This window comes from Urocitellus parryii, chromosome 11 (genome assembly GCF_045843805.1).
Source record: "Urocitellus parryii isolate mUroPar1 chromosome 11, mUroPar1.hap1, whole genome shotgun sequence".
NCBI lineage: Eukaryota > Metazoa > Chordata > Mammalia > Rodentia > Sciuridae > Urocitellus > Urocitellus parryii.
Genome location: NC_135541.1, coordinates 117,406,965 through 117,427,145, shown reverse-complemented (window position 1 = coordinate 117,427,145; position 20,181 = coordinate 117,406,965). Strand labels below are relative to the sequence as shown.

At 39.1% G+C, this 20,181-nt stretch overlaps 1 protein-coding gene across 1 annotated transcript; it reads right to left on the bottom strand.

Moving 5' to 3' along the window:
- Window positions 1-17,849: 17,849 nt before the first annotated feature.
- Window positions 17,850-18,797, bottom strand: Or10t2 (olfactory receptor family 10 subfamily T member 2). The gene has a single exon (XM_026380818.2). The coding sequence runs from the start codon at window positions 18,795-18,797 to the stop codon at window positions 17,850-17,852; it is 948 nt and encodes a 315-aa protein (XP_026236603.2).
- Window positions 18,798-20,181: the final 1,384 nt, after the last annotated feature.

Here is a 20,181-nt window from a genome sequence, read left to right as displayed (position 1 = left end):
CAGAATATAAAAAAGTTTAAAGACCAGATGTGGGGGATGGCAGTTAATAACAATGGTCCACACTGGAGAAGCAAAGGAGAAAACAAATTTTAAATGTTTGATTGTTAAATGAAGATTGAGCCGGGCACAATGGCACATGCCTGTAATCTCAGCTCTGGAGGCTGAGGCAGGAGGATTGTGAGTTCAAAGGCAGCCTCAACAAAAGCAAGACACTAAGCAACTCAGTGAGACCCTGTCTCTAAATAAAATACAAAATAGGACTGAGGATGTGGCTCAGTGGTTGAGTGTCCCTGAATTCAATCCCTGGTACCAACTCCCAAAAATACAAAAGTAAATAAAGATAAATATATTCAAAGTATACAAAGTCATGATTCCATATACATATATATTATGTAATGATGACCACAATCAAATTAGTTAACACACCCGTCATATTGGTGCTGCATATTAGATCTCCAGAACTTGTTCCTTTATAAGCTGGAATTTTGGACTTTCTAACCAACATCTCTCCATTTCTGCCACTTCCTATGCCCTAGCAAGAATCTTCTGCTCTTGGCTTCATGAGTTTGGGGTTTTTAGATTCTACATGTAAGTGAAATCACACAATATTTGTCTCTCTGTGTCTGGCTTTTTTGGCCTAACATGTGCTCCAGGTTCATCCATGTAGCTGCAAGTGGCAGGATTTCCTTCCTTTAATGGTTGGATAACATTCCATTGTATATATATATACATTTTAATCCATTCATCCATGAATGGACACTTAAGTGGTTTCTGCATGTTTACTATTGTGAACAATGCTGCAATGAATATCTTTGAGATATTGGTTTCACTTTCTTGAGTTGGGTGTATATATCCAGATAACAAGAACCCAACTAAAACTGGGCAAAAGAGCTGAACATTTTCTAAAGAAGTTATACAAATGATGTAAAGGTATATGAAAGCTTTTCAACACCAACAGATCAACAGGGAAAGGCAAATCAAAACCAAAGTGAGTTTTCTAGGAATTCTCTCTGATAATGTGGGCCTGAATGGACACTCTTTACTCTTTATTTCTTCATCCTATCTCATAATAATTATATGAATATGAAGTTCTCTAATTCTGGGACGTTCTATCATATTGGTGGGGGAGGTGAGAGTAAGGAAATTATTTTAAATCTATGTGGATTTGGAAGCTGGATGAAAAGTGAACACTGAGATCTTTATGAATCAAGTCTTCAATGGGATGTGATAGAACTAGGCTACAAGTTAAACAACTGTAGTAAGTTTTGGTTTTCCCCTGTCCTTTGTTCAATATCTTTTTCTGAGTACGTTGTAATTTTAAAAATCATCAACTGAGTAACCTTAGCTACATCATTACTACTTTCTTTCATTCTCTTGCCACGTTCTGAGAAAGAGGGCATATGAGTTCGTTGGAACTCAGAGTGACATATTCCCCTTGGAAAAACTTAGAGATGAAACATTTGTTAAGATTCTACAGTTTTAGCTGTTTAGATAAGTGATTCTATGTGCCTTTTGCAAGAACCTTTGAGGAAGGTGATGTATTACCATTTCATAAATTAAAGAGTGGAGCAGCAAAGTTAAGTAAGTTTATGACAGTCACAAAATCGAGAAAACACAGTGTTTGGAAGTGAATATAGTCTGTGTGAAGCAGAGTACTTGTTCATTTCACATTTGACTGATAACTTAAGTGGAAATGAAATAATTCATATTGTGGAAATTAAAATACAGTTGTTTATACACATACACACACACACACACACACACACACACCACCACCACCACCACCACCACCAATCACCCAGACAAATTTGACTAGCAAGATAAGTTAAATAAGCTAAAATTAGAAAAAAAAAATCACCCATTAGGAGGGACAAAGGTAGATGATGGTCTTTGACTGATTTTAATCCCCAGGATCCAAAACATGAGTAAATAAATAAAATTTAGGGCGTTGGTTGACAGGAAAAGTTGGTAAATGTGTACCAAGTAATTGATAGGAGACATAAGTTCTGGTGTTCTGTTGCAAAACAGGGTGACTACAGAAAACCATAATGTACTACTACTGTTTTTCAAAAAACCTAGAAGAAAGAATTCTGAATATTTTCACTACAAAAACAATAAATGTTTGAGAAGATAGATATGCTTAGCTTGCATAGAACATTAAACAACTTACACATGTATGGAAACATCCCGTTACCCCATAAGTATGTATGATTTTCATGTGCCAATTAAAAAGTTTCAATTTAAAGATTTTTATATTAGTGTTCTGTTCTATATTAAATACTTTTTTATGCACTAACACATTTAGCTTTTTTAATAACCTTCAGAGGTTGGTACTTTGTTCCACTTTAGTTCTGAGGAAATGATAAATTTGAAGGGATAAACAAAATTATAATGAAGAAACAAATAAAAAAAAACAGGCAGAATTAGAATGGAAACTTTGCATGAATTCAACTCAAAGTGGGTCAAAGACGTAGGCATTAGACCAGAGACCCTGGGCCTAATAGAAGAAAAATTAGGCCAAATCTTCATTATGTCGGCTTAGAAACCAACTTTCTTAAAAGACTCCTAAAGAATAAGAAGTAAGATCAAGAAACAATAAAAGGGATTGTATTAAACTGAAAAACTTCTTCAGAGCTAAGGAAAAAATCAACAATTTGAACAGGGAGCCTATAGAATGGGAGAAAATCTTTGCTACTTGCACCTCAGATAGAGCATTAATCTCCAGGATATATAAAGAACACAAAAAAATCAACATCATAAAAACAAATAATCCAATCAATAAATGGGCAAAGGAACTGAGCAGACACTTCACAGAAGAAGAAATACAATAGGTCAATAAAATATATCAAAAATGTTCAACTTCTCTAGCAATTAGAAAATGGAAATTAAATTGACACTGAGATTTCATCTAGCTCCAGTCAGAATGGTAATAATCAAGCATAAAAGTAACAATAAATGTTGGTGAGGATGTGGAGAAAAGGTACACTCATACATTGCTGATGGGACTGCAAGCTGGGCCAATCATTCCAAAAAGCAGTATGAAGATTTTTCAGAAAATTAGCAATGGAACCACTATTTGACCCAGTTATCCCACTCCTTGTTTTTTTTTTTTCTTTTTTTATTGGTTGTTCAAAACATTACATAGTTATTGATATATTGTATTTCACACTTTGGTTCAAGTGGGTTATGAACTCCCATTTTTACCCCGTATACAGATTGCAGAATCCCATCAGTTACACTTCCATTGATTTACATATTGACATACTCATGTCTGTTGTATTCTGCTGCCTTTCCTATCCTCTACTATCCCCCTTCCCCTCCCCTCCCCTCCCCTCTTCTCTCTCTACCCCCTCTACTGTAATTCATTCCTCCCCCTTGTATTATTTTTCCTTTTCCCCTCACTTCCTCTTGTATGTAATTTTGTATAACCCTGAGGGTCTCCTTCCATTTCCATGCAATTTCCCTCCTCTCTCCCTTTCCCTCCCACCTCTCATCCCTGTTTAATGTTAATCTTCTTCTCATGCTCTTCTTCCCTACTCTGTTCTTAGTTACTCTCCTTATATCAAAGAAGACATTTGGCATTTGTTTTTTAGGGATTGGCTAGCTTCACTTAGCATAATCTGCTCTAATGCCATTCATTTCCCTGCAAATTCTATGATTTTGTCATTTTTTAATGCAGAGTAATACTCCATTGTGTATAAATGCCACATTTTTTTATCCATTCGTCTATTGAAGGGCATCTAGGTTGCTTCCACAGTCTTGCTATTGTGAATTGTGCTGCTATGAACATCGATGTAGCAGTGTCCCTGTATCATGCTCTTTTTAGGTCTTTAGGGAATAGACTCAGAAGGGAAATAGCTGGGTCAAATTGTTTTATACCCAAAGGACTTAAAATCAGCATACTATAGTGACATAGCCTCATCAATTTTTATAGCAGCTCAATTCACAATAGCTAAGCAATGGAACCAACCTAGGTGCCCTTCAACAGATGAATTGATACATAAAATGTGATATATACACATTGGAATACAACTGAACCATAAAAAATGAAATTATAACATTCACTGGTAAATGAATGGAACTGGAGACTATCATGCTAACTGAAATAAGCCAAACTCAAAAACCCAAGGCTGAACGTTCTCTCTGATATGCAGATGCTATAATAAGGCGGGTGGGGTGGGGTGCTGGGGGTTGGAATTTATTGGATTAGACAAAGGGGAATGAAGGGATGGGAGAAAGGACAGGAATAGGAAAGACAGTAGAATGCATGAGACATACGTTTTCTATGTTCGTATATGAATATATGACCAGTATGACTCCACATCATGTACAACCACAAGAATGGGAAGTTATACTACACATATGTATAATATATCAAAATACACTCCACTGTCATGTATATCTAAAAAGAATGAATTAAGAAAAACATTTTAAAAATAGAAACCCTGCCTGTCTGATTGGAGAGACTGTTTTCTTAATAATCCAAGTATATAAATTATTTTGTTCACTTGGTGCTTGGTAGGAAGCAGAGACTTTGAATTTAAATTGATTCCCACAATACTTGCTTTAGGGAAAACCTTGAACCATCTTGTCTTCAAAATCAAAAATACTCTTTGTAGAGCATTTTATCTAGATAAATCTGCTTCTCCAAAGGCAATAAAAAAAATAGTTACTTTTAATAATATAATAGAAAAATATTTTTCACAAAAAAATGTTAGGTTTCCTTGGTTACGAGGTACAGAACAAACTGTTGGGAGACAATTCTCCATGGGTCTTTCTCTTTTCTGCTCACCTGGGAGAAGAGGCACCTTTGTTCCAGAATATCCTCTTCATAGTGTTTCTGTGGTGATCAGGAAGAGAAAAAAGGAGATACCGTCTTTACAGAGACAGCTGCGCTTATGGTCCCTATAAACTCTTTAAACTGCCTGTGTGGAAGCAAAAATTGTGCTAGACAATATTAAACAGGAAAGGGAGGCTTCATTTAAAGGTATTACAATAGAGAAAAGGCAGAACTGTCTGAACCAAGCAACTCCATCCAAACAAAGGTTAGAAAGTTTCTTCCTTCCTTTCATTCTTCCTTCTCTCCTTCCTTTCTTCCTCCCCCCCCCCACTCCCCAGCACAGGGGATTGAACCCAGGGATGCTATACCACTGAGCTACATCCTCAGACCTTTTTAATTTTCTTTTTTGAGGCAGGGTCTCACTAAGTTGCCCCAGGGTGACCTTAAACTTGCAATCCTTCTGCCTTAGCCTCCTGAGTCACAGAGATCATATGTATGTACCAAGAAACACAGCTCAAAAAGTCTTTAAAGACTAGGGTAAGCCCATAGGAAAGTACTGAAAGACATGAAGCCATTTGTCTTTACCAAATGACTTTATGGAAAGGAAAAAATAAATAAATTTTTGATATCTTCATGATAGAAGGTAGCTTTGTAACGGGTAGCAAGCCTTTCACTGCAAGTTACCATCCTACCCTGGCAGAGAGATAAAAGTACTATCTTCCTTGATGGTGATGTTTCAAAGGGCTGGCTCCCGGGTGTTTGAGGAAGACTCCTTTAATTTTAAAATTAACAAATGGTTTTCAGAGACATTTGCATCTTTCTAAAGATGAGAAAGAATTTACAGGTACAAGTGTTTAAAAGAAAACGTTGTGAGAAAAGGGAGATCAGGAGACAAGAATCTAAAAGAAGCCTGTCTCACATTCAGGGAGCTCTTCAGGTTGTCATGGCCACTCACGATCTGTGTGCCTCTCCTGAGCACACACGACTGGATTTACAAGTGTCACTCAGAACTTTCCTTGTTTCCCTTGAGGAGTTGAGACTCAATCCCAATTTTGACACTCTGGCTACTGCTATTAACTGTAAGAAATAAACCATCCTTTGACTTTGGCTCTAAAGACTTCTACCAATGTGCATGGACTGGTAGCAGAACAATTTCTCAACTTGCAACAAATGTAAAACCTCACACTCTTTTATAATCCTTGACACTAAACATGTTGAATTTATGTAAGCAAACTAGGATACTTTTTGGAAGGTTTCTGAAAAGCTACTGTACTTGAAAAATAGCTTCATAATTGATGGTAACAGAAACAGATCCACTGCAAAAATATCTCAGCTGTAGAATCTTGTTAATTATTTCTTTGGGGAATTAACATTGGATGATTTCCAGTTCTTTCTGTTTCTTCTCCAAATTTTAAATCCTAGGTGAAAGAAAATGATTTGTCTCATTGGGGTTGCAAGCCTGAACCTGTGGTCAAGGTGATAAGTTCCTGTAATTCACTGCCCTGCTTTGGGTTAGTCAGAAAAAAAAAAATTGTCTCTGAAACAGGGATACTGAACAAATTAAAAACAATAGATCTCCTTTAGATTTCATTGATGGGTTTTAAAGCATGTGTACCTATGCTTCAACATACAGAAATACATCTTCCTTTACATGATTCCACTGATGTCCATGCTTAATCTAAGTAAACACTACTTAATTAGTGCCCACACAATATTGGTTATTTTTGCAGTCAAAGGAAACATAGATAAACAAAAGTAAGGAATTCTACCTTTCCTCAGAATTTGGGGGAAGAGGTATACTCATACATTGGGTGCAAATTAGTACAGTCATCCTGGAAATCAGTATGGAGGTTCCTCAGAAGACTAGGAATGGAACCACCATATGACCCAGCTATCCTACTCATTAGTAAAATAAGGAATCCAGAAGATTCAGAAAATCAAGGGTCAAGAGTTTTCTCTCATATGTTCAAACTAGAACAAAGTAAGGGGAAAATGTGGGGGTCAGATTTCATAACGATAGAGAGAGTGGAGCAGAATAAGGAGATTGAGGGGGAATGGAGGGAGAGAAAAGGGGAGAAAACAGAATGACTTGACAAAATCATACTATGTGCATATATAAACATACCACTGTGAATTCCACCTTTATATGTATCCATAGAGTACCAATTAAAAATAAATAAATGGGTGGAAGGAACACCAGTAAAGTAGAGGAAAGGAAACAAGAGGAGGGAGGAAGGGAGGAAAAAGGGGGGGGGGTCTGGGACTGAAATATAGTAAATTAAATTTTATGCATGTATGATTATGCAAAAATGAACTCAATTATAATGTATATATATATAATGAATGCACTTATAAAATCATAAAAAAAAAGAATCTGGCTTTGTACCATAGTGCAGAGAAAGGGAAAAATTAGACAGGATAACACAGAATACATTAACAAGTGATGTCTAATATATTAGAAAGGAATATGGGCTATGGAAGGAAGTGGAGCAAGTCAAAGGGAGTCGAGATGATGGAAGAGACAATTCTAAATAGGATATTCAGGGAGGCTGCACCAAGAAATGAGGCTTGAAGCATAAAACATGAGCATTAAAGGAACATGAATGAGAAGGTTAGCAGTGGTACACCTATCTGAGAAGAGAGATTTGAGTGTATACTGAATAATCAATACAAAGGACCAAAGTCTACCGAATGCCTTAGAAGTTCTCGAAATTCCAAAGAAATGATGACTCTAACAGTGAGTGCTAGCAGAAGGAGTTAGAAGGTTCTAATCCATAGGGACTTATCCATGGACTTATCCAAGGTGACCATCAAGAGGGCCCTGAGCTATAGTAATCTAGGCAACTTGTAGTTTAGTACAAGACAAGAGTAGAACATTGACTACTGGCTCAAGTAAAAGGAAGTCAAAGAAAAACATATTTATTATACCCATTGGGTGATCTTCCTTTTTAGTTTTTGTCATGGTATCATCTCAACATTATAAGTTACTGAATCAGGTGTAAAAATCACAGCCCAACCGTCACACTGTTAAACAAAATAAAGACAATGCAGAAGCAAGGAAAAGGGATTTAAAAAAAAATTGAATTACCATTAGAAGATATAATCTTCAGTGCTGCTATTGCTATAGCAACATAACTTCTGCTTATTTATGTTTGATTGATTCACTTGCTTTTGTCATGAATTTTTATTTTATTTAGCTCAGAAGTTATATGGCACTTATTTACAAATCTCGTTCTTGAGAAACCAAGAACTCTTGAAAAAACAACCTTTCATTGTCTTCCTTTATTTCTAGGCATATTGGTGCAAGAAGGCATGAAGAAAAGATCCCCAGAATTTGGTCACATGTTCCCATCTGCATAACATGCCTGATCTCCTGTTTCCCTCAGACAGTGAGGCAGGTCAGCCAGAGCATACCATATTCCCATTGTTTTCTTGTTTGTTCAATAGCTTGGGAAAACTGAAGTTGCCAATTGGTCTCATCGATTCCATTATTGAAGAAGTATTCTTACTTTGGACCCCAAATCCTATAGACCAAATGGAGAGAAAAGATTGGGAAGATGATGGTTTGAACCTGGATATTACATATTGAGAGTTGATCCCTCTAACCTCCGGGGATTTCCACAAGCCCACCACCATGTAGAAATTACACTTCAGGCCCTGTGTGTCTTCCACTAGAGGGCATACTTCTCTTTTACCAAACGCATCACACTGAATTCTCGGTAGGTCATTTCAACAAGTGTATGGCAGAACTGGGACAAAGAGAGAAAAACAAATACAAACTCAGGATTAATGGATAAAGTTCGAATCTAGTTGTGAATGGTAAAAGCCAGTGGGCATTTATGAGGCACATAGAGAGCTTCTGCCACAGCCAACGTGACCACTGTGTCCATCAGCCGGCTTAATATACTCTGGGTTGGCTGTGATAGTGAGGGAATGGTAGTCTTGTCATAGGACTAAGGCTGAGATGAAGCTGAGGCAGCCCAAAAGATTTCAGAAAGATTTCAGATATGTTGCTCAGAGTAACAGGCATGAGTTTTTGAGGAGGGATGGGAAAAGGTAAAAAGGGACACTCTCAAGAGAGAATAGGTCTTCTCAGAGAGGAGACGGACAATGTGCCTCTCACTCTACAGTCTTATTGGGGGGGTGGGTCCCAAGAAACTTCCCAGAGAATCCTGTGGAGGTCCACCTCTTGACTTTTGACTGACAGCAAGGTAACATGAGACTTTCCAGTCTCTCCTGCCATGAAACCTCTAGGTCACTTTGGCTCATGCGGACCTGTTATAATTGCAACTTGTTCTTACAGATTTTAGGGGTGTGGGGAGGGGTATCTTTATCTCCCTGAGTTGTGCAATCTGGTCTGAGTCAGTGTCACAAAAGTTGCTCCCCTTCAGGATAATTCATATTCTTTTTATGAACAGCTCAGGCCTGCATTTTTCCTGCAGATAACAGGTTGTTTGCTGGGGAATGTAACATATTCTGTTGACTTAAGTCAAGTTAGGCCGGAGGTAAATTGCTGGGGTCGTTTTAGTTTTTGTTTTTAAGCCTGTGGGGGTCAGCCCAATGAGCCCAATTTATAGAATTATTAGAATTATCCCCTTAACCTTATGTGCCCACTGCTTGTGTATATCTTTTTCATTATTAAAGTCACTTTGTGCTTTGAGGCCCCACTGAACATGTATGTGGATACAATTAAATTTATATTCCAGGACTTTTCTTACAGGTTTTTCTAACTCTTTTCCAAATGTCCTTGCTACCAATGCCTGATGCTTCCCCCCAGGTTTCTGATTGAGAAACTAATGTGACTCCATTTTTAAAAATAAATAAATAACAGCAGCTTCTACCCCAAGGTCTGACTTAAGGAAGGGGGCGTGACCCTTGTCCTTGGAAAAATCCACAGAGCACTTCTAAGCACATACCCACCCTGCTGAGTTGTTTGTCTACAAATAACAGGAGAGGTCTGCAGCCAATGCCAGGTGTCTCTGACTCAGTCAGGCTAGGTGAGGACCCATAGCTACCCCCCTAGCAACCTCCAATCAGCATGAGACAGGGAAAATACCTGGAGTGCCAGATGACCCCCCCCCCCCCCAGTAGTTTATGGTGGTTGATAACATGTTGGGAAACCATGTAGTTTAGCATGTACACCCCTAGTGGCCTAAACCAATCAGTTCAAACAAACCCCCTTCTTGTACTAGCCAATCACCCCTACCCAACTTGTTCCCGCCATTGAATGTGCTAATCAATGTTAAGAGTTGTTGTTTGATTTTCCCGTGGTTTGGGATGATTTGCTGTGTGATGTTGTGACACATAGAGTATCCCCCCCAAACCTATAAAATCTCACTGAACAAAGGACCGGGACTCACTCCCTGGGACCGCTGTGGCAGAAACAGTTGTGAGTCCAGGCTCAAGTTTGCAATAAAGACTCTTGTGTGAATGCATTGGATTCGGCTCCTGGAGGTCTATTGGGATCCCACGAATCAGGCATAACATTTGGCAAGACCAGAGGAACTTTCTTGGATTTTCTTCTGTGTGTTTCCTCTGTCTGTTCCTCATCTAAATCAGGTGGAAAAAACATATTCTGTTTGAAGGTTTGTCCTCTGATAGTTCGGGCCCCTTTCTGAGCACTCAGAGTCCGTTTATTGGTACTGATATATCACGCAGAACTCTCGGTAAAGCAAGCTTTGGGTTTTCTTGCCCAGTTATGTGATCATGGGGAACTCCCTTTAAAACCACAGTTGCAGAATGAAAAAAAGGGTGAAGGTACAATCTAAGAAAATGTGCTTTCAGGTATGAGTTCTGTGCTCATATATTGTACTTACTTGAGTTTTGGGGATTTTCTATCCCAGTCAACTATACTTCCCTCAGTTAGTGACTGACAGTTCTCTGGACATCCAGTTTTGTGATTAAATCTCTGTTGGTTTCCCTCAGCCATTTAGTCTCTACCCAAAACATAATAAGCCAGGGGTTCTTTACTTAATAAAAGAAACCTCATGTTAAAAGAGCCATGACCTTATTCTGACGTAAGTGGGGTAGTATGAACTTTTATATTATTATTTAGATTGTTTAGTTTGCTCATTAGTTGTAAAAACAATTAACTAATTTTACCACACAAAGGGAATGTTTTATTAAAAAAATAAATAAAAACAAATATACTTTGGGGATAATAAAAAATCTCAAAAGAATCTTTTACATTTCAAACTGTTGGTGAAAACAAATCCACATTTTTAATGAGAATATTATTTAACATTTATCTCAATGTATGATTTCAGGGAAAAACATAAAATATGAAACCCTTACAACCTCCCTGCTAAGAAAAGCTGATATATACTTCAAGTCAAAAGTAAATAAATAAATAAATAAATAAAACTATGACTTTCCTTCTGGAGATGTGTAATAGTTAATTTCTTAGGTTACTTATGGAAGACAGCAAATGTAACATGTTTCCTTTAAAATAATCACCAGATTGCCAGGTCTGGTGGCACATGCCTATAATGTCAGTGGTTCAGGAGGCTGAGGCAAGTTCAAAGTCAGCCTTAGCAACTTAGCAAGGTCCTAAGCAACTTAGCAGGTGCTGCCTCAAAAATAAATAAATAAAAATAGGACTGAGCATGTGGCTCTGTGGTTAAACACCCCTGGGTTCAATCCCTGATACCCCCTCTCCCAAAAAAAGATCACTCTCATTAATATAACATTTTATAGAACACTCCAAATCATCTTCCTTTTCAAGCTACAGTTTGTTTATTATTGAAAAGATAATAACATATATGAAGAATCCTGCCAGAAGTATACTGACAGTTTTACTTTTCAGACTAATTGAACAGGTTTGGTGGTGCAGGTCTGTAATCCCAGTGATTTAAGAGGAGGCAGTGTAATGCCAGATTCGTGGGACCCCAATGGACCTCCAGGATGCAATCACCGAAAAGTCTTTATTGCAAGCTTGAGCCTGGACTCACAACCTACCTTTCCGATGCAGCGGTCTCAGGGAGCAAGTCCTGGTTCTTTGTCCAATGAGATTTTATAGGTTTTTTTTTTTTTTTTTTTTTTGGGGGGGGTTACTCTGTGCATCACAACATCACACAGCAAATCATTCCATTCACTGGTGGGAACAAGATGGGTAGGGGTGATTGGTTAGTACAAGAGGGGGATTCTTTTGAATTGATTGGTTTAAGCCATGAGGGGTGTGAGGGGTGTATGTGCTGAACTACATGGTTTCCCATGTAGTTATCAACCACCATAAACTACTGGGAGGGTCATCTGGCATCCCAGGTATTTTCCCTGTCTCATGCTGATTGGTGGTTGCTAGGGGGTTGCTATGGGTCTTTACCTAGCCAGGGACACCTGGCGCAGCAGATCTCTCCTGTTATATGTAGCAAACAACTCAGCAGGGTGGGCATGTGCTTAGGAGTGCTCTGTGGGTTTTTCCAAGGACAAGGGTCAGGTCCCCTTCCTTAGACAGGCTTTGAGGTAGAAGCTGTTTTCAAATTGGAGTCACATCAGTTTCTCAGCAGGAGGATCAGAACTTCAAGACCAGCATAGGCAATTTCAGGAAACCCTGTCTCAAAAAATAAAAAAGGTCTAGGGATATAGTTAAGTGGCAGAAAAGTGCTCCTGGGTCCAATCCCTAGCACCAAAAATAAACCAAACAAAAAACATAATTTGACTTTCCTACTCTCCTAGTGAGAAAATTGTTACTGCTTGCTTCCTCGAATGCTGAAGTGTAACACCAGAGAAGCACGCCAGGCAAGGGTAGAGTGGAAAGTGAAAGGCTTAATTAAAGGACAGCTTTAGAAAAGACTTCTCCCTGGAGGAAGAAGGGGACCCAAAAGGAGGAATCCGTGGAAAGGGGAGGTCTTCCCTTTTTTGTAGCTAAGGTCATCTTTTAGTTTTCCCACACTCCTGTCCTTTGCAGGTGGGAAGGCCAAAAGGTGGGAGATAGGTGGCCTGAAGGAGTAATCTGGGCAAGAAGGGCCTGGGGTGATGTGAATAGCATTTCCCTGTTTGCTCAGAGCTGTTTCCTTAGTATGGGTTAGGGCCTTGGGGACATTAGCATTTCAATTTCCCCAAGTGCTGCTCTGGCTTCCTGGACTCCATTCTCCACAATGGCCTCTATTTTCTTTATCTTTTTGTGGGGACAAACGAAGCAAGGCACCCAAGATAGCAGGAAACAGTTTTATTTGGCTGCAGCCAGGTTCTGAGGGCACAGCTTTTGTTGTAATCAATCAATTCCTTGAACCCCGAGTTCAGGGAGTTTCAGAGTTTTATACCCAGTGTGTAAGGAGAGGGGCTCAGAAGTTCACAGTCTGCAAAAGTTCACATAAAAGCAGCTTTTTCTTTCACTGTTCTGGGCAAGTTAACTCTTCAAGGACAACACCTGAGAAGGGGAGAGCTTCTTCTCCCCTTTCTTTCCTCCCCCTGCCAGCTGTTACCATGGAGCCCATTTGTAACTTATCTTAAAAATGTAGACATCTCTGTGAAGCCCAGCTCAAGGCCAGAGGCCTTGTTTACACATTTATTCAAAGTACTATACTGGATATGTTTGTGAAAACTAGTAAGGGGGTGTCCAGCACCTGGAGTGCTGGTATCTTCCTGGCCAGTGGCCAAGTAAAACAGGGTGACATGAAAATAGGAAGTTTATCTACAATAGACTCTTTTGCGGAGACTCTTTTGCTGACAATCCTAAAATCAGCCATGGTGAAGATGGCTATTCTGTGGAGAAAGGGGTGCCACTTCAATCTTACTTGATATTAGACCTGATTTACCTAACTACACTAACTACCTATCTTTAAATCTGGCTTCAAAATCGTCTTGAAATCATTGGAAGAAGTTTTTATAGGTAGACACACTTGAAAAAGATACATAGAGGAAGCCCTTGAGTTGCAAGGGTATTTTGCCTTTGAAGAATGGGGGAAAGGGAAGTAACTTGAGGTCTGAGATACCTGCATAGCAGAAAAAAATTCTCAGTATTCCTGAAATAGCTGGTGGTTCAGGACAGGGGCTCTGGATGGGAATTAAAGAGGGGCAGGGCTTCCATCTGGGGACTGCCTGTGTAAAGAAATCTCATTTTTTTTTTTTTTTTCTGAAAGCAGTAAGTTAACAACCTTCAAAGAACCACGCCACTTGGGAATGTTGCTGTAGAGAGCTGGATGAAGTGCACTGCCTGCCGGCCCTTAGGGACAGCCCTGCTAGTGACAGGAAGGAACAGCAGCCCAGAGTAACCAGCCCCTTTCTGCTTTGGTGTGGAGGCCACTCTGAATCCCTTTTGAATATGTAAATCCCCAGGATTTCTGAAAAAAACTCCAGGATTAAAGAACTTCAGAAGGAAACAGTCAATTTCTTGCTAACCAGGCAAGAGAGGTGGATGAAAACTTGGAAAAATAAGAGGTGCCCCTGCACATGCACCTTGAGTGACACGGCAATTCATAAAATTATAAGACTTCAAATAACTTTTAAGATAGAATTAATCAACGGCACACTCATTGATACTGCCTGTTATCAGTGATGAGTCCCGCTCCCCCACATGTTGAAGTTTGAACAGGAGAGAAGCACCATAAGGAGGCAAGCATATGAAGCAGGGTTTATTTTAAAAGGGGTAACATAGGCTTCAACGGAGAGGGAGAAGGGGGCCATAGCTGGTGTCCTGGTATCCCCAGAAGTGGGGTGTTCTGCCCTTTTTACTTGTCCTAGGCTTCCTTGGTTCTCCTGCCCTCTTCCCCTTATCTTTCTCTTTCCTGCTTCTGTGACTAGGCCCAGGAATGCTCGGTGGGTGGCCAAAAGGTGGGAAACAGGTGGGCTCAAGGGGGAAGGGCAGGATGGAGCAGCCCAGGACACATTAATTAACAACTTTGTAGCTCCCTGCAGGGAGGGGCAACTCCTGGGCCAGGTTACCTTAGCAACAGGCTGGAGCAGGTGGAGGAAGGGCTCTGAAGAAAGAAATTCACATTTCAATCCCACAGGGGACAGTCTCCAACTTGACAGACTCACTCAAAATCACCCTCCTTGATCCAACCTGACTCAATTTACCTATCTATACCGACTGTCTAATTCTGGGTTCATCATCACTTTAGCACGTCTAACTTTGGTTTTGTATATTACATCCTTTTCTCATTATATATATATATATATATATATATATATATATATATATATATATATATATATAAATGGTTGAAAACATACAATAGAAACCCTCTCATTTGATCTTACAGAGTCAGGTTAATTTGTTGGTTAATTTAAAAAAAAATGATTGAGCTGAAAATCCAAAAAGATGACTTTTGTATAATGAAAACGTTTTGCTACAACTCAAAACACTGAAATACACATGTTAACACATATTGATTGATACTTTTATATACATACAAGGCTTTACTTTGAGTATTGGACTACTTGACTGGAATTCTTCAGAGTGGTCCTACTTAAGTCTACCCACAATACATTCCCTAAATTCTGGTAATTTATTTATTTAGCAGCATTGGGAATTGATTTAAAGATGAGCAGGAACTTCAAGACAATTGCAAAATAATTCAAATAAATCACACTTTTAGATTTTTATGATTTTATTTCTTTGGTCTGATTTCATGTTCCCCAAACACTTGCCTTAGGTGAGTAAGTAACAAATAATCTTTGTGCCAGCATAGTAAAAAAAAAAAAAATTAAATTTCACAAGTAGAATAAATAGAATAATAAATACAATTTCTCTAAAGGGTTTTGAAAACATGCTATGGCTTGTCAGAGGTGAAATATGCAGGCACATTATCAAGCAATCTATTTGATGTGTGTTCATTACGCTCTGGGAATCAGGCACTTTACAGAGGGAATAGAACATGCTGCTGAATATGTTATGTAACATATTGTCTTGTTTATATGTTGTTTTCACAGTTAAAATATGATACCGCTAGTCATCAGTGATGAATCCTGCTTCCCCACATGTTGAAGTTTGAACATTAGAGAAGCATGCGGAGGCAAGCGTATAAAGCAAGGTTTATTTTAAAAGGGGTAACATAGGCTTCTCCCATGAGGGAGGAAGGGGCCATAGCTGGTATCCTGGTATCCCCAGAAACGAGGTGTTCTGCCCTTTTTATATGTCCTAGGATTCCTTTGTTCTCCTGCTCTCTTCCCCCATCTCTCTCCTTCCTGTGTACCTGACTAGACCCAAGAGGTGCTGGGTGCGATGGCCAAAAGGTGAGAAGCAGATGGAAGGGCAAAGGGCAGGATGGAGCAGCCCAGGACAAACTGACAACTTTAAAGCTTGCTGTAGGGAGGGGCAATTCCCGTGCCAGGTTACCTTAGCAACAGGTGGGAACAGACACAGTTTATCTAGATGGGTGGAGGAAGGGCTCTGAAGGCATTTCAGTCCCTCAGGGGACAGTCTCCAGCTTCCTAACTCACTCAAAGAGGCCTTCTGATCTGACCTCACTGGATTTACCCATCTATCCTGACTGCCTGTCTAATTCTGGCTTCAGTTACACAGTCAAACATAATATAGTTTTTCATTTGTGTGATGCAACATCATTTTAACAATTCACAGGGTTTTATTCCAATATGAGTTGGATTGTTGGGCAGGAAAAAAAGGAAAAAAAAAAAAAAAACAAGCTCTATGTTAGCTGGATATTTTACATATTCTCTGAAAAGGAAAACCAAAACAAAACCCAAAGTTCAAGACTCATCTGTTTTAACAGTTTTAAATACCATGTCTCAAATTACACAGCTTGAAAAGAGTAGAGTTAGGATTTAAAATTAATTCTGTTCAATGTTTATATTCAAATTATTTTAAAAAATGCTAGATTCACATGAGTGTTGCATTACTGCCATCACAGTTAAGGTCAGTGGAAAGATGGTGGCCTTGTCTGCCTCCTTAGACTGCCGTGTTCATTTGAGCATCAAGCATGAGGGTGTCATTATGGAGTTTTTAGTTCATTATTAAATACAAATATACTGTCTTGCAGACTTAGACATACCACTACATAAAAATAAAGCACAACTATAAGCAAAAATGTAAAGTTTGCTTTCTAATTAGCATAATAAAAATCTAGTGTAAAGTTTAAAAATCAACAAATCTACAATGTTAACTGATGTTTTTTCCCACTGGAAAAACTCACTTTGTTAGTATTCAACTATTTTTCTCCCTTTAAGACTCCACTTCAAATTTTCTCTTCTTTCTTCTCATCCCAGTTATCCCAAACCTTTTCACCTTTCAGAAGGAATAAAGATTCATTTTATTTTCATTTTTTGATTCTTAAAACCATTTTTTATATCGTTTTAATAGATCGGAATATCTTGCATTAAAATTTTTTTATTATTTATCTTTCAACCTACCTGCTGCTCTCCCACCACCAAAAACTATGGATTTATTTATTTTATTTATTTATTTTTTGGTACTGAGGATTGAACCCAGGGGTGCTTAACCACTGAGCCATGTCCCCAGCCCTTTTTTTATATATATATTTTATTTAAAACAAAGTCTCCCAGAGTTGCTTAGGGCCTTGATGAGCTGCAGAGGCTGGCTTTGAACTCACAATTCTCCTGCCTCAGCCTCCCAAGCCACTAGTATTGCAGGCATGTACCAACACACCTCACAACTGTGAATTTATTTACCTTGATTTTTCCTATTTGGGGTTGGGGTGTGGCTCAGTGCTAGAGCCTTTGTCTTAGCAAGTATGTGGCCTGGATCAACCCCACCTCTCCCCCTGTACTGATAAATAAATAAATAAATATTAAACATTTCAAAGAAGAATTTAGGGATTTTCTTCCTCTTTGCATAGGACCTGGTACAGAGTGAATTTGCTATATAAATGGCCATGTCCTGGCAATGCTTTTAACCACGTCAGGCCTTTTTGGTCTTGATTTTCATTTTTGGTTTTCCCTCAAAAGGTTCTCACCTTTTGTCTTTTTATCAAGTGTGAGTTCCTTTCCTTCTTTTCCCCTTTTGAACGGGGCATTGGACCATGTAGGAAATGGACTTGCTTCCTTCTAGGAGGGGAAGAACTGTTCAACTCCGTGTCTAAAAAGTCAGAGAAAGATTTTAAAACTTTCATTTCTTCTGTGACTTTCCTAGTTAATTTTTGAAATTCTGTCCTTAGCTCATCCTGGTAGCCTTAGGCATTGCCATAACTCTTTTCAGGGCACTCTTTACTTCCTGGTTCCTCAGACTGTAGACAAGAGGATTAAGCAAGGGCGTCACCACAGTGTAGCTCACGGCCACCAGCTGATCCTTGTCTGAGGCTGACTTGGACTTGAGCCGGAGGTAGATGATGGAAGCACAGCCATAGTGGACAAAGACCACCGTGAGGTGGGACACACAGGTGGCAAAGGCCTTTCTCTTGCCCTCGGCGGAGGGAATTTGGAGGATGGTGTTAACGATGAACCCATAGGATATGAGAATTAACAAGAAAGGCACCATGATCACCAGGATGCTGAGGCTGAAGAGAGCTAGCTCTTTGACCTGGGTGTCAGTGCAGGCTAATTTGATCACGGGTGCCATGTCACAGAAATAGTGGTTGACCCTGTTGGGACCACAAAAAGGCATGTCACAAATGAGGTTCGTGGCCACCAAAGCAATAAAAAAGCCAGTGACTCCTGATAGAGAAACCAACCCCAGCCCTAGCCTTCTGTTCATGATGAGCAAGTACCTCAGGGGGTGACAGATGGCCACGTAGCGATCGTATCCCATCACGGCGATGAGAAAGCAATTGGTACAGGCAAAGCCAAGGAAGAAGAAGAGCTGGGTGGCACAGGCCACAAAGGAGATGGTCTTGGTGGCTGAGAGCAGATGGGCCAGCAGCTGAGGGATGATGACCAAAGTGTAGCAGGATTCAGAAAATGAAAGGATGAAGAGGAAACCGTACATGGGAGAGTGTAGAGTCCGGCTGAGGCGGATGACGGCCATGATGGTCACATTGGCCACCAGGATGGTTAAGTACAGGAGCAGGAAGAGGACAAAGAGCAGCAGCTGGAGCTCCCCAAGGCTAGAGAAGCCCACCAGGACAAAGTGGGTCACCACCGTGCTTGTGTTGAAACCTCGCATCGGGATGACTTGTTCCTGTGAGTGGATTTAGGGGAGACAATGACAAAGGTCATCAGATTACAAACATTTCCCAATGCTTTGACTTTAAGAATATTGCCAGGCTTGGAAGGTTACTCTCTTTTTCTCTCAACCTCTCTAGATAAAAAGATGATTTTTCAGGTAATTTTTTGTTTGATTGTTTTTACAAGAAACTGTTACTCTGTACAATAGGGGAACCAATTCCTGTGTTATATAAATTGTGAAAAGTTAAAGGGAGCCATTTAATATGTTTTTTAAAAACTATTTGATGAATGAAAACATTTCTCTGTTTAACCCATTATGTCCCATCTTCCTATATAGAATTGAAAACTTAGGATTAATAGGTTAAGAAGATTAGCTTCAATAAACAAACTAAAAAATTAAATTATTTTTCTTGTCCTGTATGGTTCTCCAGTGTTCTTGCATGTCCATCCTCCTGGCACAATGATTTCTTTCCCTTCCATCACAACCCATTTAGTTATCCCTAGAGTACCATGATGCCAGTCCTGAGCTCAGGAGCTAGAAGATTGGAGTTGGAACCTTGCCTTGATCAACTTTAGACCTATGAACTTCAGTGTGATTGGTTTTTGCCATTTGTAAAACATAAATAATAATAGACTCTCACAAAGAAGAAGAATTAAATTAAGTAAAATGCTTGAAACTGTGCTTCACACATAGTAATCACAGTCCGTTTCTTAACCATTTTTACCTTTATTTCATTTACCCATTACCAAAATATTTGAGAAGAAAATATCTGATCTTTGCTGTTTCAATGCTAGAGCTGCTTCCATCTCTGAATCAGAACAAAGTTGTCCTGCATTTGATTCATGTTTTCTATTTTTTTGCACTTCTTTGTTTTGTGTTGAGTGAAGAAATTTAAATATGTATGGTTAAAAGATTATCATTTTTCACATTTTTTAAAATAAGCTTTATTTTATTTTAATGGTAAATCATAATTTTATGTATGTATGGACTTCAATGTGATTTCTTTTTCTTTTTTTTCTTTTTTTTGTGCCACTGGGGATTGAACCCAGGGCCGGACACTTGCTAGGTAAGTGCTGCACCACTGAACTAATACCCAGCCTTTTAAAAACTTTTATTTTGAGTCAGAATTTGTGATCCTTCTGTCTCAGTCTCCTGAGTCCATAGGATTAAAGGCATGTGCCACCTTGTCAGGCTTAGCATGTGATATTTTTGTAACAGGTAGACTTTTTAGAATTGGTGGAATCAATGGCTCTTCAATGTTTCTCTCTGCTTCTCATCCAAGGAGTTCTTGGTTCTCCAGATTTTGACTTTTCTTTCAAGATTTGACTACAGTTGTGCTCTGTGTTTATGGAGTTGGGAAGTAGAGCAGGCATAGCATATG